This window comes from Amblyomma mixtum, chromosome 3 (genome assembly GCF_055824585.1).
Source record: "Amblyomma mixtum isolate Tamu chromosome 3, ASM5582458v1, whole genome shotgun sequence".
NCBI lineage: Eukaryota > Metazoa > Arthropoda > Arachnida > Ixodida > Ixodidae > Amblyomma > Amblyomma mixtum.
This window is the reverse complement of record NC_143014.1, coordinates 131,971,022-131,997,588: the sequence shown is the minus strand read 5'-3', so window position 1 is coordinate 131,997,588 and position 26,567 is coordinate 131,971,022. Positions and strand designations below refer to the sequence as shown.

General features: G+C 45.1%; 1 protein-coding gene across 1 annotated transcript; it reads right to left on the bottom strand.

Annotated features, from left to right (window-relative positions):
- Positions 1-2,702: 2,702 nt before the first annotated feature.
- LOC149351964 (casein kinase II subunit beta) lies at positions 2,703-21,456 on the bottom strand. The gene is made up of 7 exons (XM_089581192.1): positions 21,205-21,456; positions 20,811-20,899; positions 13,069-13,171; positions 11,294-11,409; positions 10,033-10,108; positions 4,475-4,664; positions 2,703-3,213 (listed from the first exon to the last, which is right to left on the bottom strand). The coding sequence occupies exons 2-7, from the start codon at positions 20,880-20,882 to the stop codon at positions 3,105-3,107; spliced, it is 666 nt and encodes a 221-aa protein (XP_089437318.1). The 5' UTR covers positions 20,883-20,899; positions 21,205-21,456; the 3' UTR covers positions 2,703-3,104.
- Between the last annotated feature and the right edge of the window lie 5,111 nt (positions 21,457-26,567).

The following is a 26,567-nucleotide window of genomic DNA, read 5'->3' as shown; positions in this document are numbered from 1 at the left end:
ACCGAAAAAGGGCGAGACAGCGCATGGAAGAGAAAGAACGGCAGAGCTGGTGGACCCTGCTGGCAGATGCCGAAGAGGGCACGTGTGCAGATACGACCCGTGTTGCTGAGGGAGCGCGTGGTCCGAGAGTTTTTGCTTCCAAGTCTAGTGTTGCATGTTTTGTGCATGGGTGCATGAGAAACTGGTTTTCTCTGATTAGACTCTAACCAGTTAGTAAACTGATAGAAATACTTAGGCCATGGTTGCAAAGTTATAAGAAAATGAGCTTTGATTAGCAAGAGCACTATGGCTAAGCTAAGGAAACTACACTGACCTAAAAAGACAACTGCAGTCAACTTCTTTGTGAGGTTACAAGAAGGCTGTAGGCATTAATTCCAGAACTAAAAATGCAGCCACCCACAACCTAGCAGTGCACCGTGGCTAGCAAGAAACTCAGCATGACTGCAGAGTAGCTACAGCAGAAGATGTGGTATGTAGAGTTTAAACGTTTGTAGGACAGTGGTACACGTGTACCACTTTCCTGCCATTCTTTTCCTACGTGCATGCACGCACACGCACACACACACAAAGAAACTGCATACCCATCTACCACTTTTTTGTGTTCTGCCATCTAGTAAGTGCGGAAACAGTTGTGTATTTTTACTTTTCGCTAACAGGTTTCAGTGGTATACTGCGTTTTTGCAAGTGTATGTTTAGATTTCGACTCACCGCAGTTTCACACAAAACGGCAGGAAAAGAGCAATTCCTGATGCTTGGCGAGTCTAAATTTACCAGTTTTTAACACAGTCCTTAGCGATTAAATTCAATTACAGAAAAACTTATGAAAGGTTTGAAGGACAGATTTTTTTTTTTTAACTGTTCTCTGGCTAGATTTTGCCTGACAGCGTTAAGTCTAAAGGGCTCACTCGCAATATCAGCTTTAGTAATACAGTGTTTAAAAATAGATGTGGTGGTTTTTGAGCATAATATAGGTCATTACCTTATGAGCTTTTCAGGCCGGTACCTTTAATCAGAAAAGGCTGCAAACATTTTGTTTGAATTACGTGACAAGCGGGAATTGAGCAAAGGTGGCTGCAAATGCACTAGCTATCAGGAATTTGTTTTGGAGTGGGCACCAGCAGATCAAAGTGAGGAAGACAACTAAGCCTTGTTGTAGCATGCTACTCCAAAGTTCAAGGGTTCAAAGCAATGAAAAAAGCCACAGAAGACAAAAAAATATGTGGGTGCTAGTCTTGAGTGGTGCAGTCTATGAAGACGATGGTGCAAAATCTCGCAGCTAGGAAGGCAATTACAGGCTTAGAAAAGTGTGTTCACTTGTAAGTGAATTGAATGAGCATTTGGCGGGGACACTAATCCTTCCGCCCATCCCTCCATGAATGAAAGTATTGAGAGGCTGCATCCTCAGAGATGTGCAACACAAAGACATTATAGGTTGCAGTCAACCGTGCAAAAGCAGGTCCACACGAACTTCTAGAGCCGAAGCTAGATGGCAAGTTTTATTGAGTGTGCAATGGTTTAAACCATTCCACTAGTGAACTGGTCATAAAAGTTTTTGAAGCACTTTTCAGCTCTAATGCAAATGTTTTTTATACATCAGAAGGACAGCAGTACAAAAACGTACCACTTTTGACTTCTTGTTATGAAGACAGTGGCACACGTGTACCTTAAAAAAAAAAAAGTGGTTGAAATTTCACAAAATTTCATGTCTCACAAAGGATTAATGTCCTTAAATGACATATGGGTTGAGGGACGCTGTAGTGGAGGGCTCCTGATTAATTTAGAACACCTGGGGTTAATGTGCGTTGACATCCCACAGCACACTGGCTTTTGTGCACTTGCCACAGCCCCATTTGAAATAAGGGAGTAATTACCCATTATCATCCACCTAAGTACAGCCATAGGTGCTAAGCATCATTGCTAATCAGTAATAACTTCCTTATTTCAAATCTTACTCAACTTTGGGGCTTTCCCCTGAACACATTACATTAAGGCTATTTATGTAGAATCCAGGCAATCACTATAAACATGACTGAAAACAGCGCATGAACATGGCACAAAGAGAATCTCGTTTCCATTTGTTGTTTTCAGTAGTGCTTATGATCCATCAACTAGCCCGGCTGGAGACTATACTTTCACTATACTCTTCACATAAAATGAAGAATAAACCATAACAGGAACATTGGTATGACTTGCAGTTCTAGAATTAAGCCAGGAATATAGCAGACAAACTCAACACAAACTTATGCAACTGGCAACACATAACCTCAGTTTGAGTGAGGCTTGAAGAGCTGTACTTGCACTACAGCTGACAAAAACAAACAGATCAATTGTTCACTTTGTCACTACAGGTAACAACTAAAATAAATACAATGAAAACTAATTACAAATGTGTTTTACAGTCAACTTTCTGAAAGCTGCCCAAGAAACAAGAATGCGACATTCATCGGTAGTAATCTTTTAGGTTTGTTGTACATGCCTATTACATATCGCTGAAATGTCACCAAGACAGGCTTACATGCCTTTGCCTTCACATCTCTCGTCATTAATGTCAGAATTTGAGCCTAGTTGACAAAAGCAATGCAATGAAGGAACATAAAAAGCAAGCACGGTTCGCAACAAAAATCCATGACAACACAAAGGCAAGTAGTAGTCAACTCATGCATGACAACTGTTCAAGCCTAGAAAGAAAATATTCATGAATGAAGGTCTACTGAAAGTTTATTTGAAGTTGACCACAGATGTACTCAGCTGGCTGCATCTCATCACAGTTGACAAAGCTTGAAAAGTCCAATGGGCATACGATCACACTCTCACATGCTATCTTCACCCTATCTCCAAGAGATACCTTCATAAATTGGCTGCCAGGCCAGCATTAGCCACCCGCATGGCCACTTTCAAATCACTCATGACCTAATGTGGAAAGCATGGGGAGACTGTAAAAACCAGCTGCCCAATGGAGCAAGCTCTTACTGTGCAGTGAACCGAGGAAGGAAAAAAAATTACAAGACCTGAAGGAGAGGAACAGAGGGAAAAAAGTTTCTGTGGAGAGATTAGTAAAAAAGCGAACAAGGCGAGTGCACGGCGGCTGATACAGTTCCACTTTTTCAACGTTTGCCATTGCCGTAGTTCATGCCACGAATGGGAGCCTTGAAGTTGGCTGCCACCTGCTGCTGTAGTTGGTAGGCTAGAGGATGGATCTTGAAGCCATACAGCCTGTAGAGTAAACCAGGAAAAGAGTGAGAAAAGAAAATGTACTACTCAGGGATTCAGGTCAATAAAAGAACCAATATTCGCTTTGAGCTGAAGCCACAAACCTTATCTCTAGCCTTCTCAAACAGGGGTACATTAGTTAAAGAACATATAAATTGAGCAGTGAAGACACAAAGTAAATAGCAAGAACACTATTACAATAAAGTGAAATTTCTTCATGAAGAAGCCCTGAACAATGTCTATTGTCAACCATGAGATATGCACTGGAGACAGTAGGGCACCTAAAGAGCAATGTCAACCCAAGAGCATTTTCACTACATGCACAACAGGAGCAGAGAAATTGATGTATGATATTCAGCTTCTACTGTTTCTATCAACTCTAAATGCTCCAGCTGTTTTGCATTGTCTTGTGCCTCAGGGAGCATCGCCCACCAACCATGGCTGCCAAGAGAGCCACTGCCCATGGCAAACCAGCTCCCGCCACTATGTGCAGCTGGTAGCACCCACCGCTACCACCTGCAATATCACACTGTCATGACATGATAGAGGAGCCATAAGCAAGTAAGGAGACCTAACTTCTGCACTTTGCAAGAGCTACCTGTCACTATGTAACTTAACTGAGTTATTCACAGCAGCATAGTCTACCCAGCATGTAATACTGTAACAAGGTATTATGACAACAAAAGCATGAGCTCACACAGGTGCTCATTAAGGCTTTCTCTGCATAGACTTTGCCACACAAGCAGAATCGCAAACTCCTCACGTGTGTCAAAGTCTACACTGGGAAAACCAGCTGATGCTTAAATAAGTGCCTGGACAAGCATGAGCTTTTGTTACAGAACAAAGAAAGCACACATCTACTAGCCAAATGTCAAGCCTGCATGCACAAGTCTTGCCTGTATGATGCCGAAGCATTGTTGGAATGGCATGATAAACCTGCACATGAACTTGTAGAAGCGTTTTAAGAGTGTTAAAATTGCATTAGTGGCATGTTGGTGGTCCTGTGTGAAAGTGGACATTCTCTCTCAGTTTGTCCTGGTAACCAGGTGATGATTTGCCAACTGTTCTCATTAACCTATTAGAGTCTACGCACGGGCATTGTATATTAGGTGTCCATCCAATAAAGTGTTCATGAAACTTAGCACCCATCCTGTTTATTCTCTGCATCCCTATTCCTAGTTTGTGTGCTGCTCCCCTTGTTTCCTGAATTCATAGAAGTGCACAGCATTGGTGCACTGCATAAGGACACTGTACATGCACTTACCGAGGCACAAATTGACTTGTAGGCCTCTTGGGCCGGTACTCCGGATGCACCATGAACAGCATATGAGGAAAGCCAGTGCCAAAGTAGGCACCATCTGTGTGATGGTGCCGTGAAGATTTGGGTCCATACACGTCCATGCACTTGGGGCAGTACAGTTTTACCATCGCTTCTCCTGGCACATCCGAGAGACCTGTCATCAAAGGAAGCAAAGGTAAACTGCAGATTCACATTTAGTAGCAATCTTCTCAGCTATCAGTATATCAGCTATCAGTATTCAAAAGAAAAGCATGCACTAATACTTGGTTTAGCAATTTAAATGTCACTACGGCATGCAGTATATGCACTTACTGAGGCACAAACTGATTTGTGGACCACAAATGCTCACTAGAATTAAGATTGAGCAGTAATTAAGTGTAGGTACCACAATTTCCAGCTGCTAAGTGTTCTGCTGGACGACTGCCTAACTAATCATGAGGTAGTTAACTGTGGAGGTATAACCACTCGGCAGACGAGAGAACCCTAAAAACTATTTCCCGCCACCTTGAACAATGTCTCCTCGGTATTCCAGCCATTTCATTCCAGCCACACCTACCACAGTAAGAGTTTGTTAATTCTAACTTAGAGACCAGAAAATATGTTCGAATTAGCGAATGACCCCGAAAACGCTGACAAGAACCGCTTTCATCGCGGTAAATTTTTTTGGTGAAAGACAGCACAATCATTGTCTGCTTTTGAGATGGGCCCAGAGCAACAGTAACTATTTTTCACATTTACATCAATGCTTTATTGCGCGCATACTGCTGGCAGCGCTGAAGCAGAACAGCTTCAAAATGATAAGGGCCCCCTGGCATCCTTCACAGCGCGATACGGTAGCAGTGGAGCCCCCTCACAAGCTGCCGCAAAAAGGCTTCAACGCAGAAATGGCAAATGGCACGTGACGAACCTACAGTCTTGGCGCACTCACTGGAATGGAAGAATCACATGGATGGGAGCAAGGAAATCAGCGTCTGAAACGGCGCACAGCTGAGCTCTATTGCCTGGCTGATGCAGAGCTGCACGTAACGCATAACAAGTAACTGATCACTTGTAATCAATTATATTTCCTTGAAATTTTGTAAATGACCGATTACTTTTTTCAAACAGTAATGTTCCGGGTAATTCCATTACTTTTAACGCGTAAGCCGTTGCCCCAGTGAGCAAAAACCTGTGTGTGTTAACACTCGATGGTACCCATCAAAGATGGTGTCCTCACGCAACCTCTCAGGTTGCAGTTAAATTAACGATTGGTTGCGCGAGGTTGCTCGGGAAGAGCAACCTGGATCACAAAAATTCTACCGGTGGCAGCACCTGCCATCCCAAGGCAGTGGCACACTGCTTAACTGCTTCACCACTGCACCAGAAGTGGTATGAGAACTCCCAAGGATCTATGATGTTAAGCAGCGAAAGACTAATTCTGCATATATCGCTAGGCATCACGCCCTTAAGGTGGAGCGCAGGCCGCGGTACTGCGACGTTGCGGCGGCAGCTACGTAGAGCTCTGCAGAGGTAGAATTGCCGGCTGCGTGGCATCAGGTTACATCACCCGCAGCGCATAGTGACTGCATTCACAAAGTGAGCGGGCGGGCTTACGCCTTCACACACGTAAGCAGCCATAAGGGTCTCTATCAACTTTTTTTTTCTGTAATTGATTACTGGTAATCATGGAGAAAAATGCTGGTAATAAGCTACTTTTTACAAGTGGTAATTGACGGAACAGCTTCGAGAACATGGACCTGATGGCAAACACAATGCTCCCTTCATGACAGAGCAACAACGAACCGGCTGCGGAGAACCATCGTGCACGATAGTGTCTGGACCACAACCGAGTCACCACCGTTTCCTGCGGCAGCCATCCCGAGAAATATCACGTGACCGCTCTGTAGGAACCCTCGTACTTTTAAAATAGCGCCACAATTTACCTTCCTTCACACCCAACTCGGAGGCTTCCACACCAAGCATGAAGAAACAACGGAAGCGTGGAGATTCACAGAGGACTTGGACACTAGCATCGAAGCATTGGGCAACTACGAGCTGGCGCTCGAGGTATTCATATGTTATAATACCGCCCTTCTCTCCAGCACATACATTAAGAGAATGTTCAGTGTATCTGCTGATCTCTTCACGAGGAAATGTGGGAAAATTAGCGACAACTTCAAAAAACAACACTTGAAAATTAATCCATAACAAAATACCAAGCAAGCCACAGTAGTTTATTGTAGTCTGAGCAAATTTGTGTTGTGGCAATAAAAGTTGGAATGAAAATAACGCAATAGTATATAATACAGAAATCTGTCGCAGTGCGAACGAAACGCAATAAAGAAAGTGATTTCTGGGCACCTCAGTGTCTACTGCAGGGATTGCAGCTGCCTGTTGACCTTGGGAAGCTGCTTAATAAACAGAAAAAGTGGTAACTGACTTATCATAGAAGCCCTCAAAATTAACAGTGCCTAAGACCACTGTGTCACTGTCCCTTCAATCCCCCTACTGAAATAGAAGGGGCGTACTTTATCCGCTATCAGAGTAATCGAACAATGGTTTTCCCTTCTCCTGTTCTCATCTTCTGTGCACTTTTTCCCCCCTCCTCAGTCGCCGTTTGATCTTGACTTTCTAGAGTTGTGTTCTTTTGGGATTGTCCTCTCGCCCGTTATTTATTCAAGTTTGTCATTTTTTTTCCCCCGCCTCATCCACCCCCCTTTCTGGGTGGGTTTACAGCTGAAACTGACTGAACTCCAGTTTTCTCCTGGCCTTTGTACCTCCCCAGCTTCTCTGCTTTCTGACACCCCCTCTTTAGTTATGTCCTTTGTTGCCCTCCACGTTTCTGCCCCTGGCTCAATGAAATAATGTTAGCTGAAAGGCAGCGCACGTCCGTGTCTCTCACTGCTTTGTTCACTGCTCACCCACATCCACAACACCACACTGGCTCTGCGATGAGTATCTGCAGCCTGGCAGCACTAATGAAAGCCCTCCAACAAGAATTTTCTGAATATGTTTGTTCCTAGCAGAGTTATCAGCAGTCTGAATTTCAGCTTCTCCACACTTTCTCACTCTTCTCGTTACTTTTTGCACACTCAAAGGTTGGTGCTTCTCCGCTGACCCCACCCACTCTGCCCCGCCGTCGGGCTGCCAACACGCACAGAAATTCCCTGGGTGGCAGAGGTTCCAGACGCTCTGGCACGACGCAGCTGACTGGCCGCAGCCATGGCAGCTGTGTGGTATCTGAAAAATTGACCAACAGCCATTTCTGAACCTGGATATGTACATGCATGACACGGAGGAGGGTACAAGTGTTTAAAGTTGCCACAAAGGGCTCGCCAACTTCTGAGCGTGTCTTTGGGTTCTCTGCTGCATGTAGACACATATTTGATGTTCATGACAACATAATCTAGCAAATGAGCGAGTTTGTACGCTATGCTCAAAAGGTGTGGCAGGGCTCCTTTAACTGAAGTTTTTCGGGGGGGGGGGGGTCACCACATTATTTCAGGTGGCAGGAGGTACCACGGAGCTGGGAGGCATTCTTTGGTTTCCACGCTGGCAGAATGCGAGAGTTCTTAAACTGCGAGAGAGTTTGTGGTGCCTCCTTGTTCGCTCTGAGTGGTGCGATGACGGCTGTTCGTTTTAAATGAAACCCAGTGCCCTTGCCCTACTACACATTTTGACAGTAACACTGGCCTCGATCGTAACAAGCATGTGTTCATTGTAACTGTGGCTGGTATAGGTTGGTTAGACTGTACTGTTCTTCCCGAGTAGCCAAAAATGACAAGTTTCCCTTCTCTGTCTAACGGTACTATAAGGTCTAATTGGCTAAAAGGTAACAAATGCAATTAATCTCATGATAAGCCAAACTGGTAGACTGCTGAAGCAGCATGTGATGTTCGTAAGGTCTAATCAGCTAGAAGGTAACAAATGCAATTAATCTCACGATTAGCCAAACTGCCAGATTGCTGAAGCAACATGTGATGTCCACATTTAGATAGAAAACAGCTAATAGCTCCTGCACAAAAGCACCACTGCGTGGTATTGTCTTTGGCTCTTGCCAAACCTTTTTGTCACTGAGGTGTGTACTGACAACCACTGGTAATACTGAAGCAACTAATGGGCATCAAGAGTAGAGACACGAAAATTTTGTTTGTGTTTTCTTTGTAATGATGAACAAGGCTTCACAAATATCTCCACATAGAATCTGCAGACACCCGGTAAATGATTTATAATTTAGTTTCTTCTCTCAAACTATTTTGGTTTCACCAGCAAAATGGTGGCTATGACGTCAAAGTTCACTTTGGGTCATGTGAGCCATTCGAATACAGCATTATTACAGCTGCTTCTTCACTAGCTCTTACTGTGACACTTGAAATAAGAGTCGTAGTGAATTAAAACGACTTAGTGGTGATTACATCACTGTTATAAAGTGGTACATAGCTTTTAGAGCTAAGGTTCCCAATAAAGTTACGTCATTTTCATAATCAGGAAGTGTGCACGAGCACGAACACGAAAGACAGTGGCCTGTATGCTTTCTCTGCCGCTGCATCCACATTGTAAAAAAAAAAAAAACATACAAAGGATCAGCACACAAACGTCACAGCTAGACTTCGAAGGGAAAGGAAGAATGCAAGAAATGGCAAAGAAGTGAGAACGAAAGCCATAAGGCAGTCCTGGCACTCTTGGTGAAGTAATGCCCATGAAAGACTGACTCGGCAGGGAGTAGTGGGGTTCGACACCAAGCATCCTGCTTTTCGAAGTGGTCGCCATCATGCAGCTGCGAGCGGGAGCCCATGCCAATCACGCTGCAACATTCGAAAGTAACAGTAAATGCAGCCTGAGGCACCCGTGGGAGGGGGGAGACCCTTGCACCGGCTTTCACAGAATTCAGATGTGTCGAGGACAAGAAACTCTGAGGAGGGCTCAAGCAGCCTGCATGAGTGGTATCAACAGTAAATAAACAGGACTGAAACATGACTGCGTCTCCACAGCTAGTGCTCATCATCCACATTATCACCTGCGTTATCGCCATCACTGTTTTGTGTTTCACGTCGTGGCCTGAACACAACCAAAAATTTGGTGCCTTTTTTTCTAAAAAGAAGAAAAACGCAGCATACTAGGAAGACAAACAGCAGCAGAAGAGAAGTTTTGCTACACTAATATATGCAACAGAAACATCTTTCTCCATTGTACAGCGCATCCTGAGAAGTACTGAGCATTGAATTAATGCCTCCGTTCCTCTGGGTTGACAAAAAATACAAATACACCAGTCCAATGTCCATGACCGTTCAGAAATTTTAGGTTTACGGTTTATGGGCTTAACGTCCCAAAGTGACTCAGACTATGAGGGACACCATAGTGGAGGGCTCCAGATAATTTCAATCAACTGACATCGCACAGTACATGGGCCTCTAGCATTTTGCCTCTATCGAAATGCGACCACTGCACTGGGATCAAGCCTGCGTCTTTCGGGTCAGCAGCCGAGCACCATAACCAATGAGCCACTATGGCAGCCATTCAGGAATTTTAAAACATTGACTCACCAATTGGAAGCATCTGTTGACTTTCGCAGTACACCCGGGGACAGTAACCAAAGTCACCATTCTGGTATTTCTCAATCTGCATGTACACACACACACACACAGATGTATTTTTTTTTTTTCATTTCCTTGAAGACCCTTTTTAGACATATTGCATGAGCAGCAGATTAAAAGAATTCCTGAAGAAGTTGCTGTGCAACACTCCTAGAAATAACGTGGGTTATGCTACAGGTGAATCTTTAACACGGTGCATATTCAGCTGCAAAAATAAAACAAAAAACAAATTGGTGCATGCAAACAGAAGTCACTTTTAAAAATTTCAGACCAGCAAACAAAATATAAATTCTAACTAGGTTTTTGCAGGGTTTCTAGCTCCCATTTCACTCTCCCAATGATAAAACTGTGCACAAGCACTTGGTGAGCATGGTTTTAAAATTCAGACCCAAGATGTATCTACCCTAAAGAAGGAACTTTTGAATCGCTTGCCCAGTTTCACTGAAACTTGCGGTGATGATTTATATCACTGCTGGGACCATCTCTCATGAACTTCATTGTTTGGCTGGGGTGTTTTTTTCAACATCTGAGCACTGAAAACAAAGCAAGTTCATTTTTCTTCTTTCCTCTTTTTTCAGCAAACTGTCAGTTCAGGAAAACTACCGTTCCACTATTACTTGATAATATAAGTATTGTAGCAGGCTTTCTGGAGCGAAATTTTGTGAGGAACAAAACTGCGCTCAGTTTGTCAATTTTTTCCTTTTTTTTTCATAATAAAAAAAGAGGAAAAAAATGGTGCAAATTAATAACCAATGTCATTTTTTAGGTGGTAGCATTCTTTTAAAACAGCAAAATTGAGCAAAATAATTTCTCACTTGTGTGCTCTGAACATTCCAAAGACATGATAACAAAAAATTTAGGAAAATTACCCTTATTTTCTGAACAACAGCTTTCCTAAGCAGGCATAGTCAGCCTTGTTATAAAGGTTTCATAACGTGCTTCATACTTATTCTAGAAAAATGGAACACGGCAGAGGTGGTCCCAGCAGATATAAACTAGCCCCACAAGTTTCAATGAAATCAAGCAAGCTGTTCAAAAGTTCACTCTTTAGGGTATAGATGTCTGCATATTTACCAGAACTTAAAACTCTAGCAGCAAGTGCATGTACAAAGGGAAGTGCAGTCAACAAGGTAACCCGGACCAGCGAGTGAGCATCACTCCATTTAAAAGGAGCAATTTTTATAGTTAAAAAGGAAACTGATGAACAGACCATGAGAGCGATACCCCGGTTCGTGAGAATGTAGCGGGCATGGATGAGGCCATACAGCATCTCTGCTGCCTGCTCAATCAAATCACTTTGGTTGGGATTGTCGTCCAACTCATCATCTGCAGTAACAGTGTTGTACAGAAAAGCAATGAGTCAAGCAGACATATGCACCAAAAAGATGTTTGATAACAACAGCTTTGAACTTCATCTACATAAATGCCATCACATCTCTTGAATAACTCAGTCACTTCACTAGCTTCTATATTTTTCAGCATATTCACAGTCCATTCTGGCCTCTCGGTAGGGTACAGCATGACAATCAGATTGCACAACCCTGGCCGAGGAGTCTTCCTATTCATAAAATGGCCTGCGCGGTCGGAAAGGAGGTTCACGTGCACTTGGTGAACATACTGCCTTCACTGTGTGTATGGTGCAAACATTGCAAGATGGCCGCTATATAATCTGGGGTGATGGGCGTCGCTGCACTCAGGTGCAAGAGTCAGGCAACACAACATTCCTCTATGCATAGACTTTTTAAATATGATTTCAGAGCTTTGGGCAATGTGCATGTAGATGCCCAGCAAGGGTAGTGTTTGGTACAGTATAGCCAAGAGCGCATGAAGGAGACAGGCATCAAGCAAACCACATTTGCGGCTCCTACCCTGCAATGCCTCCCTGAACTCGTCAACAGGATGCTGCTCATATCACTGCGACTCAAGATTACAAAGCGCAGGTTGGTGCACACCACCCACAATGCCACAATTAGCCCTTGCATCTCGGCTTTGCTGTACTGCAAGCACTGTGACAAGCACACAAATGCTATCACATTTCACTGTCATCTGCAATGCAGTGCTTTTTCTTCAGCCCTGTGATGGCTGAAAACACAGCTGCATAGTACAGCATTGTGCATCTTTATTGTGAACTTCGGTACTGTAGTAACTTTTGTCTCGTAATGAGTCTGACAGCGATACTTAACAGGTTCAGCCGCGCATGACGCAAACCCAGAATCGTCTGCGCCGAGATTGAGGAACCAAAAGCAGTCAACACCAGGTTTTCGCCACAGTGCGGTGATGGCGCCATCTGTTGTCTGCAGAAGAGAGCGCCACGACACAGAAAGTGCCGAGGCTAGCATTGCAAGGTGCGCAAGTCCTTTTATGGCATCACCGTCGCCCTTCGGCAGCAACTCAGCGCTGACGGCTTTCGAGTTCGTCGATCTCACTGCAGACGATTACGGGTTTGTATCATGCGAGTCTGAGCTAGGTAAGTACCGTTGGCAAACTTATTACGAGACAAAAGTTATTGCAATACCCAAACTCTGTGCACAGTTTCACCACAAACGAGCGAGCGGTTGGGGCAGGAAAATTTTTTAAAAGTCTTCATGATAAAGATGCATAGTACTTACTGCATATTATGCGTCTCTGACCTAAAAAAAAAAAGTTAATGGCATTGCCATGCCTAAAATGGGACTGTAGTATTATATCTATCATGGAACTGGGGTAATGCCACTAGATAAAATATGGAGCACCTTAAGAGATCTCAGACTGATACTCAACATAGCCTTATCCATTGAAACTGAGAAACTGCTAGTAGAAAGTGAATTGATGCTAGCAACTGTTACCACGCAGACCTGCATGCTTCAACCAAAAAGTTACAATGATCCAGTGAAAATATGTTACATTACATGCAGTGCACTCTGGGCAATGTATAAGGTCATATGAGGAGATAGCATGAGAAAAGGTAACAATAGAACAGCACAAGCAAGAAGCCCAACACCATACCTGGCTCAAGATCCAGAATCATGTCTAGAGCTTGCCTGTAGTGAGGAACCTGCTCACTCAATCCAGTCAAATTAAACTTGTCTTGAATATAATCTTCGTCCACCTGCAAATGGCACATGTCATTAGATAACTGAAAGAAGGCATGTTATTGGTGTGAAATAGCAATGATTCAGCTATCATCAGTTTAAAACAGCTGCCAATTCTGTGATGGCTACTGCTAAATGTCAAAAAACAAGTGCCTTCTGTTGTGACAGCCAAAAGTCAGTACATGCTATCAGCCTAAGGAGGAGATAATGCAGTACTTAAGGCAGCACCATTACTTCATAAGGTGGTAAAGTCTGGAACCACCACTCATGGCCCTGTGTGCCTGTCTTTCAGCCACCTCAGCACCCAAAATAGGCATATGCCTGATCTCTGGCTGGAACCCTCCACACATGTAGACAAAACCTACCTACCATTCCACCAAGCTGCTATTAAAGGGGCTCCGAAACAATTTCCGAGAAGAACACATCAGATCACTCAATCACTGCAATTTGTTGTCATGAACACCTGAGCCAAATAATACACTTCTACATGTAGCAGAGAACCCACAATCATGCGCGAAAGTTGGCGAGCCCTTTCCGGCGACTTTATCATACTCGCACCTTCCTCAGTCGCACCACTCCTGCGTATACCAGTTTAATGATGGCTACTGGTTAGATTCTTTCAGACGTCAGGCAGCTACCACGGCCAATAAGCAGCGCAGCTCTGGCAGGTCAGAAAACTCTGCCCCCTGGCGGTGGGGCCAGCGGAGGTGGAGCACCGATCTTTCAGCGTGCCAAAAGCAACAAGAGGAGAGGGAAAGGCACGAAGACATCGAAATTCAAATTTTAACAACAATAACTCAACTCTACAAAGTGCATCAAGAAAATTCTTGCTGGAGGATATTCCTGAAGTGGCGTCTTTTGACATTACAGGCATACTGCTACTTTATTAGAGCCCCTTTCACAGCCTCTTTGAAAGGCAATTCAGGGTTTTTTTTTTTTTAACATTTTGAATTGATAGTCACTGGAACATTCCTTAGAGTTCCCCTTTGCTGCCACAACAAACCATTTTCAAAATATCGAGTGGAACTATTTTAAAATAGCGAAAACAGCAAACCGAAACAGGAACTCAGTCCGTGGCCAGGGACAATGTTTCATGCGACAGAGTGCTGACGTCACAAACATTAATAGAAAAACACTCATACACGTGCTGAATGGCTGAAAGCTATGAGCCATTTCACAGAATGCTTGACACGACCTAATACAAGCCTAAAATTTTTGCTAGTGAAGCGGGGAGTGGATATTAATGTGAAGAGCATGTTTGTGAAGTTGAAAATACGGTGTTACCTACAGAAATCGCCTCAAATGAGACAATATAAATGGCCAACTTTAAAATCAATCTACACCAGACTGAAATGACACATGGCTGCCAAACTTGGTGGAAGTGATCAAGAGCGACAGAAAAACCTCCTGTATAAGTTTCATTAGAATATGGTAACCCTGAAAAAACCCTAGAGCAGCCTTTTAAGATACAGAAGTTACTGCACATATAACCACAGGATAACATACAGCCAGAAATGCAAAAGGGAGAGGTTCAACAAATAGCAGCAAATTTGGGGAATTTAACATGTTCAGGGCTAGCAATAAAGCCAAATCAATGGCATCATTGACAAAGACATACAGGTGTTTCCCTTTCAGAAATGCACACAGAAAAAAAAAGAGGAATGGCCTAAAACGTTTCGCTGTGGCCCCATCTAATATCTCATATATCCCTGTCGACATATTCCATCACTAGACATGCTGTCACTGTAGTCAATGTTATGTAGTATGCAGGATCACGACTGCATTCAGCTGTGGTGAGACAGTACAACTGAGTTCTGGCCACCTGATCACAAAATCTGAAACTTTTTATCGTTGAAGAATGCTGTCTCAAGCTATCTAATGTGAGTTCATATATGTGAAAAATGTTTCTTGGATGCTAAGAAACTGAAAGACTGCAGGGAACACACAACCAAGCTGTACTGTTCCAACAGCACTGCTCACTTGTAATTCAGTGACGTGTCATGTGGTTAACTGAAAGAAAATGCAACATACTTTTACATCATGCATATCTTCAGGTTACAAAGCCTTTTTCAACTTTCCTCCCAAAAAAGAATGAAAGCGCTTCAAAAGGTCCACCTTGGAATTGTCCTAAACTCTTAACTCAAACTACAGTTAAACAAGATTTAAAGGAGTGAAGAGCAACCACAAATTATTCCATTAAATCAAGAAATTCATAAATTTGAGGAAGGCATTCTTTCACCCATCGAAATCTCAAACGGTAACGCAACGGCACAGAAAAGCTATGCTGCGGCATCGTATTTGCCGACAACCCACGCCTGCACATATGAAAAGTCCACGAAAGCAGCCCGAATTGCTTTTGCGTGAAAGCGCAATCTGGTAAAACAGATTCAAAGTCAAGTAGGAAAGCGCCGCTGACTGCAGAGTCCTTTGTTCTGCACAGTGACGCAGCTTGCAGCCCCGTCAAAACAAAACCAGGGTCATGTCTTGGCCACCTAGATGTCACTATTGGCATGCTGCTAGCAAGCTGTGCAACATCGTGGCAAAATAAGTGAAAAATTACCATTTTTTTTACTCAGTTATTCCTGCAAAACTTCGTTAAATTGGGCTTAGTGGTCGTTTGTTTCGTTATTTCAGGTGTGGGGAACACTGAACCCTATGGGCACTTGCCAGGGAATCAAAATTTGTTTGTTACATTAGGAACTTCGTAAAATCGGGTTTTGTTAGATTGAGTTTTAACTGTATTGCAAACAGCCCACAGACGACTGCTCTGCCATTGCTTCTCATCCTCATCATCAAAACAACCACCAAATCTGCGGAGCATCAACCTCCCAGCATCAGCCCATGGAGGGGCAAAAAGTTGCCTCCGAGCAAAAGCGATAAAGCACGAGTGTGTGCATGACTGTGTGCATGACTTCCTTTTCATGGCTGACCTTGTACTTGATGTGAAGCAAAACATCGTTCAAATAATGCACCACAACATAAGGTCCTTCCCATTCTGCCTGGTGTTAGTTCGTGTCAACATCCAAAAACAAAAAGCAATACTCAATGCCCCAGCTGGGGACTGCTGTACATAGCCCAGCAGTCTTACCATGTCTTGCTTAAGGCAGCTCAGATGCAGGGCATATAAGTTTGGGACATGGCGCGAAATGTTTTGCAGTAATGTAGCAGTGCAGTGCCAAATGCCAAACCTGTTGGTAGGCGAAGCTCATGTACAAAGAGTGGGGGAGTAGTAGATGGAGGAGTATACGAGGTTGTGGTGTATACAGTGAACCAATATGCAAGTAAGCCCATATTCTAACTTCAATCCCTTGAAACAACTCGTAACTACCAAGACATGCCCGATTTGGTGACTATCTCTTGTTGTTCAGCCGCCAATAGCAGCCATGCCCAAAAAGAGCAATGAATTTTGGTTCTTTTTGCTGGTTCATGGGGTTTACATCTCAAAGCGACTCAGGCTATGAGGGATGCCTTAGTGAAGGGCTCTGGATTTCGACCACATGGGGTTCTTGACACTGCACTGGCATTGCACAGCATACGGGCCTCTAGAATTTCACCTCCATCAAAATTCGACCGCCATGGTGGGATTGAACTCGCGCCTTTCGGGTCAGCAGCCAAGCGCCACTACCACTGAGCCACCGCAGTGGACAAAAGTTTTTTTTGCTACAGATCAAAAATGTGCTCTCAGATGGATTTTATTACAGTGACAGAATTTTATTAGGATATATAATTTCGTTTTTAAGTATGTAGTGCTTTCATTTTGAAGAAGTGCTTTAAGCAACTGAAGAGATATTCAGCTTTTCCATACCCACAGAGATAGTGAAATTGTACCATGGCACTTTTGGTTGGAAATTAGTGCCACAATTGGCCCCTTATACTGCTTCAACGAACTGGCAAATAATTGTGAGCAAAGTTGACTATGGTGCCATGAATAGCAGCGCCAAATTGTCCCAGTAATCTCAATGCTTGTTGAAGGGATTTTTTTCAGTTGATGCTCTCGTTTTTATGCATCTCGATACTGAAAACCATGATAAGCAAATGCAACAGCGACTGCATGCTGGCAAGAGTGAGGAACCAATAACCGACATGGCCCCTGTCGCCAGATAGTACATGCATATTCGATCCCGGCCGCGGCGGCCGAATTTAGATGAAGGCGAAATTCTAGAGGCCCGTGTACTGTGCGATGTCAGTGCACGTTAAAGAACCCCAGGTGGTTGAAATTTCCGGAGCCCTTCACTACAGCGTCCCTCGTAGCCTGAGTTGCTTCGGGACGTTAAACCCCAATAACTTGGGACAAAACCCACCTAGGCGCAAATGATTTCACGACACAAAAAGAGACGAGGAGACAACGGACAGGCGCCAGTCCGTTGTCTCCTCGTCTCTTTTTGTGTCGTGAAATCATTTGCGCCTAGGTGGGTTTTTTCCCAAGTTTCAAGATGAAAAACCAACTAGCCCGTCAACATGCCTTACTGAAACCCCAATAAACCAAACCAAACCAAACCATATGTGTTACTTTGCACTTACATCAATTACCCCACTAATGTACACCTTGTCAATGACAATTTTAGTGAACTGCACTTAACGATGGACTGACAAGTGCAAAACACTGTGGCGCCATCTAATAACTCAAAGCACTTCATCACTTCCAGTCATACACTTGTTCACATCAGAGGATGCATTGTAGGGAATGTCAACCATAGTAAAATATAAAGAATACTTTTGAAAATAAAAAACGCTGTGCATTTAACATAAAAATCCCATTTCAGTGAGACAGGCACAGGTGGCAGGATGCACTGATAATGCCAGAACTTCGCTCAAGCTTGTTTCATGAAATTTTCAGCATCAAACTAACATGATAAATCCTCATTTAATCGGTATTGGAATGCCCAAGTCTGTCAATATGAGCAAGATATTCCAGTCTCCACTATAACCTCTTGAAATGTTTAGATCAGTTGCCAGTCCCTTTAACAAATAAGCGAAAGTACTTCATGATGGTCTGCTTAACCCTTTCAGGCGCTTTGTACACAATTGTGTAAGCGGCAAACTTAAAGCTTTTTCTGAGAAACAGGAGCACCTAACAGTGATTTCATTATTTCTGTCAAATTGAGCACCCTTCTTGTTGCCAATAAGCTGCTTTTTTGCACTATATAGCGAGTGCAGTAAATAATATTTCAAATAAGAGTGAACTAGGTAGCACTTTTTCCTGCCGTTTTTGTGCAGAAAGATTTTGCCGTGAGGGAAAACATCTATTGTTTTTGCTCAATTTCGAGAGTAATGTGAATCTTCGAGACACAGAGCGATTCCACGATCCCTAGGGAGTTTACCTGACACCCGAGAACATTTCGATGTTATCATTTCTAACAAATCTGACACTTTGTACGGAATTCTCCACATCGTTGTAAAAACTGACTTGCTGGTCTTTTACGTTCGAAAACTAACAAATTCCCTTTCTTGAGGCCTGAATATACTACTTAGTTGAAAAAATAATTGACTTCGGTCAGAACAAAAAATGGCGCCTGAAAGGGTTAAGGTGCTCCACTGGCTCGTCTGACAGGGGATGTAGTGCTGTCTGGGTCTACGGATTCCCAATATTTTGCACATCCCCTGAAAAACCTGTGGATCAAAAGTGGTGCCTAGGACTATGCATTTCTAGTGAGACACCGTACCAAAAAACCATCAGGTCTGAAATGATCAAGGTGACAGTCTCTGCTGATAAGCCACAGTGGCAACACTTCTGACCTCTTCATGAAATAATCTGATAACAACTAGGTACCCTTTGCCAAAAGGTTTTTGATTCTTAACCATTTAATGGAGCCTTTACGGCACCCCTAAGGACTGAAAGGTGTCAAAACTTGAGGTCAAGGGTTCACCTTACATTACACAGATACAGGCTGCCATAAGTGCTTCACTACGCAGCTAAGAAACAAACCACGGTTGCCCGGTTACTTCTGGCAAAGACTGTACCTGTATTTTTCTTGGGTTGAGGCAAAGGACCCAAAGTGTCAGATTCCACATTCTAAAACGGGGTACCAGTACAGTACCAGTACACGGGGTACCGGCTGGTACCCCGTAAAACGGGGTACCAGCCCTTACAGGGAGTGCCAACTTGATGTGATCAGCACCACTCTGAAACGCACTGGCTGCGGCCGACACAGCAAAAAGCAATTTTTTGCGCGCTGCAGAGTTCTTTTGTTCCTGAAGTGTCCAACCGAATGTCATCATGAAATTGTCAGGACCGCAAGTACAGAAGCTTGGATGTGCACCACTAAATGTGATGGTAAAGCATTAAGTTAGGCGGCACGGACAACGTGGGCACTTCATGCACCTACACGTACTTACAACAGCTAAAGTGCAGTAGTGCAGACTGTTGAGCTAGTTGGCAAGATATCTTTGAAAACTAACAGTGCAAAAGGAAGCTGACGAGACAATGCTCTCACAGGGCGCAAATTTGCCCTTGGAGAGTTTAAACCAGAGAAGCCAGGAGCGAGGCATGGTCAATCCTGAGCAGAAAGCAAGTGCCACAAAGGTTGTGATGAATGCAAGTAATGGTTTCAAGGACAGCTAACAACTCGCAGTAGCTGACACAATAGTTATGCAAAGCTTTGCAGAAAACTTGACTTTAGTAAGCAATAACTTGTTCAGCGCCATCCTGTTTCTGGGAAAGTATGGCACTGAACGCCATGCCGCTTGCATTGGTATTTCAGGTTAAAGTAAACAAGACGAAGGTGACAAAGGTACTCCTGCAAAACCCAGGGCCACTTTTAGGCAGGCACAGAAGTCTGCTGCACCTTATTTGTTTACATAAAGGACCTTTTTTTCTCTGTCAAGAAACAGAGTGGTCTCACACACTTTGTAATGTGTTTCAAGTGCCGGTGATATGTGCACAAACCCAAAAATGCTGTGAAGTTATGCCAAACCTCAGGACATGGCCAGCTGATGACACACTGTTTTTGCAGGAATGCTTTCTACACCTTTCTCGAGTTGACACGCCTGATATAAGCCACCCTTCGCTGATATAAATTGAATTTTTTGTAAAGGTGGCTCAACACAGGCATGTTAGATTACAGGCTGCTTGGATGACTGCATTGCCCAGGGCCAGAATGTCGTCGAGATATACCAGAGAGGTGTCCAGAAATAGCCCTTGCAACGGTGTTCAAAAGTGGCAGCCACATTGAGAAAAGGCATGACTTGGAAATGCCACAAGCCCTCCCTTGTGGTAGCAGCAGTCTTCTCGTGGTCTTCCACAGCCATCTATTTGCCAATACTAACAAGGATTTCTAATACTGAAACCCCTACACACCCCCAACAATATATTCATTCTAGGCCTCTAACAACAGCACAGCTGGGGTTACAATGACACTATGAAGTCAAGTGATGGAGGTCTTGCAAACTTGCTGATTAAACTACCAAAAACGACTGCAAATGCCTGCAACTTTCTGCCGCTCATGTGCCCATAAGTCGTCAGCTCATAAGCCCAGACAAAAAAAAAAACAAAAAAAACGAGAAAGGGCACGGGAGCGACGGCGTTAAAGGCGGGAAGATTGGCGGTGGCGTAAAACTATCAAAAATAAAGTGCAAAGGTAGGCGCGCTTGCAGGAAATGCCACCTCCTGAAGTGAGCCAGCAGACGTCGCAGAGTTAGAAATATTTGTTCACTTGCCTCGCAGAAGAACTCGTTCCCCCGTAGACCGCAAAACCAAGATATCCATGACACTTCCTCGGAAGAACTCATTGTCTCAGACAGCTTACCTGGACATAATCGCAAAAACAAATGCGCAGATAAAGCAGAGCAGCAAATGTGAATGCGTTACTGTCAGATGCGAGCGCTCGAACAGAAGCCGCGAGCATCCGCTCGTGCATTATCACGATAATCTACCTCTTCAATGGGCAAGTCTCAACAATAAGACGTGTTTAGTACCATGTCAGCAAAACGTAACTTAAAATTTCAACATGTAGAGTCTCTGAAAATCATTAAATACAGAAACGGTTCGCGCACATTTGAGTGGACCGTGTATGTAAACGTTATGTGAACGCTAAAAAAGTACACCGCTCACCGATTTCAAGCAAGAACTAGAGGCAAGAAAAACGCCTGGTCGTTAAAATCGCGGCCAACGGCTACAAATGCCCGCGATTTTAAGGACTAACTTCCAAAAACTTCACACGGGTCAGGCGATCAAGGCACCGCAAAAATCAACTGCAGGCAGCATGTCACGGCCACACTCCAGCGTCACTACAGCGACTACGAGTGCTGAAGAACCTACTGCTACTGTCGGAGAGAAAGGGACTCATAAACAGCGGACATGGCGAAATCTGGCCCCAGGAACTGCGTCAGAGATTAGTTGAGCTGGTAACCCCTCTTTTTAGTGGCGCCACAAGCGTTAACGCGCGTGCGCATGCGCGCGCGCGCGCGGGCGGCGCGGGTGAGCGGCATGGAGGATGGCGAGCGGAGCTACGGAGCTATGATACGGAGCAGACAGGCAGAACGGAAGCAGGAGGCGGTCGTCTGCGCGAAACACGTGCTGTTTCTGTATAGTTTCTGGCAACAGCAAGGTGAGAAATGTTTTTTTTTTTTTTTACATTTGCACAACTGCTGTGCATTTCAAGCAGTTTCCGCTGACCACACCGGCCGGTGCCTTGAATTGCGCGGTTCGTGTCGCTCTTGGTCTTTCTGACAGCGGCAAGGTAAGAAACGCTTATTTTTGCCGAACTATGCTGTTTTTCAAGCAGTTTCGCTGAGCACGCCGGCCGGCGCAATAAGTCGGAGTTGATAGGCACGCCTACCCAAAGCCTCCTCGGCCTACCTCATATCCTGCTCGTGCCCTGCCGCGAGCGCGCCGGTCGGTGGGGCGCACCCAGAAGCGCTTTGCCTAGCGATTAGTTTCGTATGGTTGCACGTTGAGTTTTACGGGGACGTGAAACTTTTTATGACCCCCAACAATACACAACTTTCGAGTGGTATTTTTTGACGGTCGGTTAAAATAAGCGGTCAGCTTGAAAGAAATGAGCGAAAGTGTCGAAAAAAACCGTTCTCGCGTTGTTAGTATGGGCGCGAATATTCAAGACTGTCGGGAAAAAAAGTAACGCACGAAAAGCTCAAACTAGAAACTTGTGCGTTGAAGACTTCATCTGTTCCAGTGAAAACGCGCACTGCACCCGCGCGACAACACGCGAGTGCGCTTTTCTAAACAAACCAGGGGAAAAAAGTAAACTTGTATGAAAACAAAGAGCTGGTGCGCCGAAAATTGTCTTCCACGCCTCTGAAGACATGCAAATTGTACCCCCGCATATGTTCTCACTGCTCCAACGTACTGTGAACGACTAGCTAACTCTTGTTGTAGCCGTCACGGTGCCAAACATTAGTCGAACAAAACGCACGATACAACTTATCAGACAACGTTCATGGAACTAAACTCAGTTGCCAAACCGAGAGCGGTTTCGCGGCGCCGCCACCACTGGCTGCTTTGAGTGGCGCTGCAGTCGTACCAGGCTTCAGCCGGTCCGATCAGTTGCTGTACTGCGCGCATGTCGTAGAGTGCTTTCGCGACGCGATTGCTGCTGTGATCGTTGTCTTTGTGTTTCGTGAGCTTGCATGCAGAGTTTCAGGTGCTGTATCTGCCATGCCGACGTGCTGTGCGCCGGGCTGCACGAGCGGTTACAGAAACAACACGACTGCGAGGCATTTTTTCGCGGATCTCCGTGCGGCATGGGATCGAGCCATTCCGTGTTGACAGAAAACTCTCCGACAAATCACGCGTGTGCGATCTTATTTCCATTTTGAAAGGAGCGTGGTTATATGAGTTTCTTCACCAAAGAAGCATATTAGACAATTCTTTAAAGGTGGAGATCAGATCATAGCAAGGCTCATCGTAAGTTCACTTACCAGCTTATCTAAACGCGAATGCCTGGCAGACATTGGTGCAGTGTGTTTTAAACATAAATTAACAATAGCTTTAGAGCGCAAAGCCCCGCATTTATGGCACTCGAAAGCAGACCACAAGTACCTACGATTTCTGTGGTGCAGTTTTCCGAAATAAGCAGATTTTACGCACAGCGTTCACTTCGTGAATGACTCCGCGCGCTGCTCACAACCCGAGCTGCGAAGGCAGTGAACTTCCTCGGGTTCCTGAGTCGTCAGTTTCTCTTTCCCTGCAACAGCGAGGATGCCTGACGCCAACTCCAGAAAAGCAATTTCAGTATTTTGAGTTTACCGCTCTCCGTGTATTGATCCTAGCGTGCGCTACCGTTCCAACAATATTTTTCGATCCTTCACGCAGTGCACTACAGGTGGACACAAATACAGAAATACTTTTACATTTTGTTCCCAACACATTTTGCGCACGCACCCCTCGACGAGGCTCCACTTACTCCTCTCGATTTTTGCTGCTTCCCCATTAATAACATGGGTGTACGTCTTCAGTATGTCTTCTTCGTGAAAATGAAGGTCGCACACCCGTGATTTTTCGGAGAGTTTTCTTACAACACGGTGCAATGGCTCGATCCCATGCCGCACGGAGATCCGCGTCACGAGGAGCCGCGAAAAAATTCCTCGCAGTCTTGTTTTTTCTGTAGCCGCTCGTGCAGCCCGGCGCACAGCACGTCGGCATGGCAGATACAGCACTCTGCATGCAAGCGCACGTAGCACAGAGACAACGATCACAGCAGCAATCGCGTCGCGAAAGCACTCTACGACATGCGCGCACAGTAGCAGGATTCGCGTTTAGATAAGCTGTTACGTGAACTTACGATGAGCCTTGCGATGATCTGATCTCCACCTTTAAAGTAGATGTCTAATATGCTACTTTGGTGAAGAAACTCTAATAACCACGCCCCTTTCAAAAATCATGACCACCCGCAGTTTCGGCCAACGGTGGCATTGGCTAGGCAGCGATGATCTATCACTCCAGTTGCTGCAGCAAAGATATGTGGCATACTCGCCGCACAGGGTTCAGAACTGACTGGTGTCTTTACGATAAACATCGGTAAGTGCGATATTTGGGACGCCAGTTGCTCAACATTCCTGAAGGCTGCATGCTACGACGCTGGGCGGCCGGGCCTGCGGCGTCTGCCAGCGGCGGCCAGCGGGAGCCTGTTTCGACGGCAGCGCCCCCTCGCGCTAAAATTTGCGAGCCGCTTCAGCCGCATGGAGAAGGCGGAGAGTTTGGCAACTTAGTTTAGTTCCATTAACGTTGTTATCAGAGCCGTATATTCTCTGCAACTTATGTCTGCAGTGAAGCTCCGCCCACATTCAGTCTCCGCGCGCAGAATTCCTCCACGACGAAAAAGTAGTCTGTGGCTGAAACGTTTCTTGTTACGTAAAAAAGAAGCTTAGCACAAGAAAAAAGTTATGAGCTCTTCAGTTTTGATACGTGGATTGTTTGATATAGTCAAGCATTAAAAAATTGATTCCGTTTACAGTTGCGATTCGCCAGCGGAGTAATACAAGACGCCGCGGACCGCGGCCCAGTGTTAGCAACCGCTGTTTTTATAAGTTGTATCCTACTATAGCTCTTTTTTTTTTTAGAGCCAAGCTCTTTGGCGCCCATTTCGCGGCGTCGCCGCTGTCAGTTGTAACCAGCAGTGGACACCTTAGCCGCGCTTTAAGCTGCGAAACCAATGGAGCTGGAGCTTGGAAGCAGAGGGTAAAATTGGTAAAATGGTTTTTGAGGAAAGGAAATCGCGCAGTATCTGTCTCGCACATCTCGGTGGACACCTGAACCAGAGGGAAAGCGCATAACTGCTTTCTTGGAACAGTGGACGCCTCAATCGTGCTTTAAGCTGCGTAATAACGTCGGGGAATGGTGGAATGCTTGTAAATCATTGGGAAATATCTTGTATCATTGTATGTTTGTGCATAAATATTCCGCATGTGAGGTTCGTAAAAGCATGTTTTCCTTGTTCGTAATTTCGCCGCTTTCACGAGTTTCGCCTATTCGCGCAGTTTTTGTGTAACGTTCATCAGATTGACACCTGTTTGTAATTTATTTTTCAGCTGACTGTGCACGGTAGTAGCGACAGCCACTGCAGTAACAGTAACGACAGTAACAATGGACGCACAAGAAGCGCGGAACGAGCCTAGCGATGTGCCAAATGGCGATGGCTACTGTATCGGTTTTGGGTTTATATGCAGCAAAATAAATGTTCATTTCGCAAAGAACCTGGTGTCTTTTCTGGATTGGCGCAGCTGCTTTGATGGCTGGTCGAGTGCCCGGAATGTAGTTTTTCAACCTTCTGGACCGCAAGTAAATAGATAACAATGGGAGACCGTACTGAACAGAATTGATTGATTGTAAAACATTTTATTCGCCGGAAAGAGCTTGGTAAGAGGTCGCGTTAAGTGGTCGAGAGTACGCAGCCCTCGACGACTTTGTCAGCCCACTCCACCGCCAAAACTTGCGTTCTGGGGTTAGAGCTATAGCCAGCACGGTCTCCCACCGCTCGAGAGAAGGAGCAGTAACTAGATCACCCGGAGGTGGCTCTATTTTGCAGTCCCACAGGATGTGATCATAGGTGGCTCGTTGGCTAATAATGCGCCATGAGCGCGCATTCAAAACGCGCGCGCCTGAAACCGAAACCAGAAGTTTCTTGTCCAGCCGCTTGGAACATCTCATACTCAAATGTGATGGCATCCATCCGGATGTCGATGCAGGACAGTCACTCTTCCTGAGGCCCTATGGTTTAAAGATAACAATGGTCATGTAAATAAATCTGCAATGGAAGTTAGCAAGCAGAGGTGACATCTGGTTAGAAGTGTAGGAAACCGTAGTGAAAGACGATGGTGGCTAATCTCAGTTGAACAAAAATAAGGAGGGAAAAAAGCTAAAGGGGGCGCTTCCATGGGCGTCCGGAGGGGGGGGCAAGGGGGGGCGGCTGCACCCCCCTGGAAAATCACTCACTCGAACCGTGAGTGATGGCCGCACGCCAGGGGCGGTGGTGCGCTCAGTCAAAAGGGTAAAAGCAGCCCCGCATGGTCACATCTGCGAAATGCCGCGTCCGGGCGTGCGTCGTTCCGCCGTTTTCAAACCACGCCATCGTTAGCTCTACTGAAGGGCGACCTGTTCCAGACATACAGCGGCACCGGCGAGCATGTGTTTCGAGCCGCCTTGAGATGGGTGTCTGTTTCTTTGATCTCTATATAGAGATAGCGACACGGAGGCAGACAGTGCACGGGGCATCTTGTTTTCGCCTATCGTTACGCCGGTCACCGATGAATTCTTAAGGAGGGAAGGTAAAATCAGCCGTGTCCACCCCCGCTTTGTAGGGCTGCTCAGGGGCAAGCGGGCGATGAGTTGGCGCCGCCGCCGCTCGCTGTCTCCTCCGATCCACGGGTAGCGCAGTTCGGTAGAAGCGCCGCTTTCAGAATCTCCGGCAAAGGGGATTAGCTGCTTTTGTTCACGGCGACGCAGTCTCCCGAGGCGCC

Bases quoted from the DNA above. Each gene is read 5' to 3' on its own strand.
- LOC149351964 (XM_089581192.1), bottom strand. From the start codon at position 20,882: ATGAGTTCTTCCGAGGAAGTGTCATGGATATCTTGGTTTTGCGGTCTA. The intron at 4,665-10,032 runs GTGAGTCAATGT...CTTTGATGACAG, and splicing joins TCAACAGATGCTTCCAATTG to GTCTCTCGGATGTGCCAGGA. The intron at 3,214-4,474 runs GTAAGTGCATGT...TTTACTCTACAG, and splicing joins ACAAGTCAATTTGTGCCTCG to GCTGTATGGCTTCAAGATCC.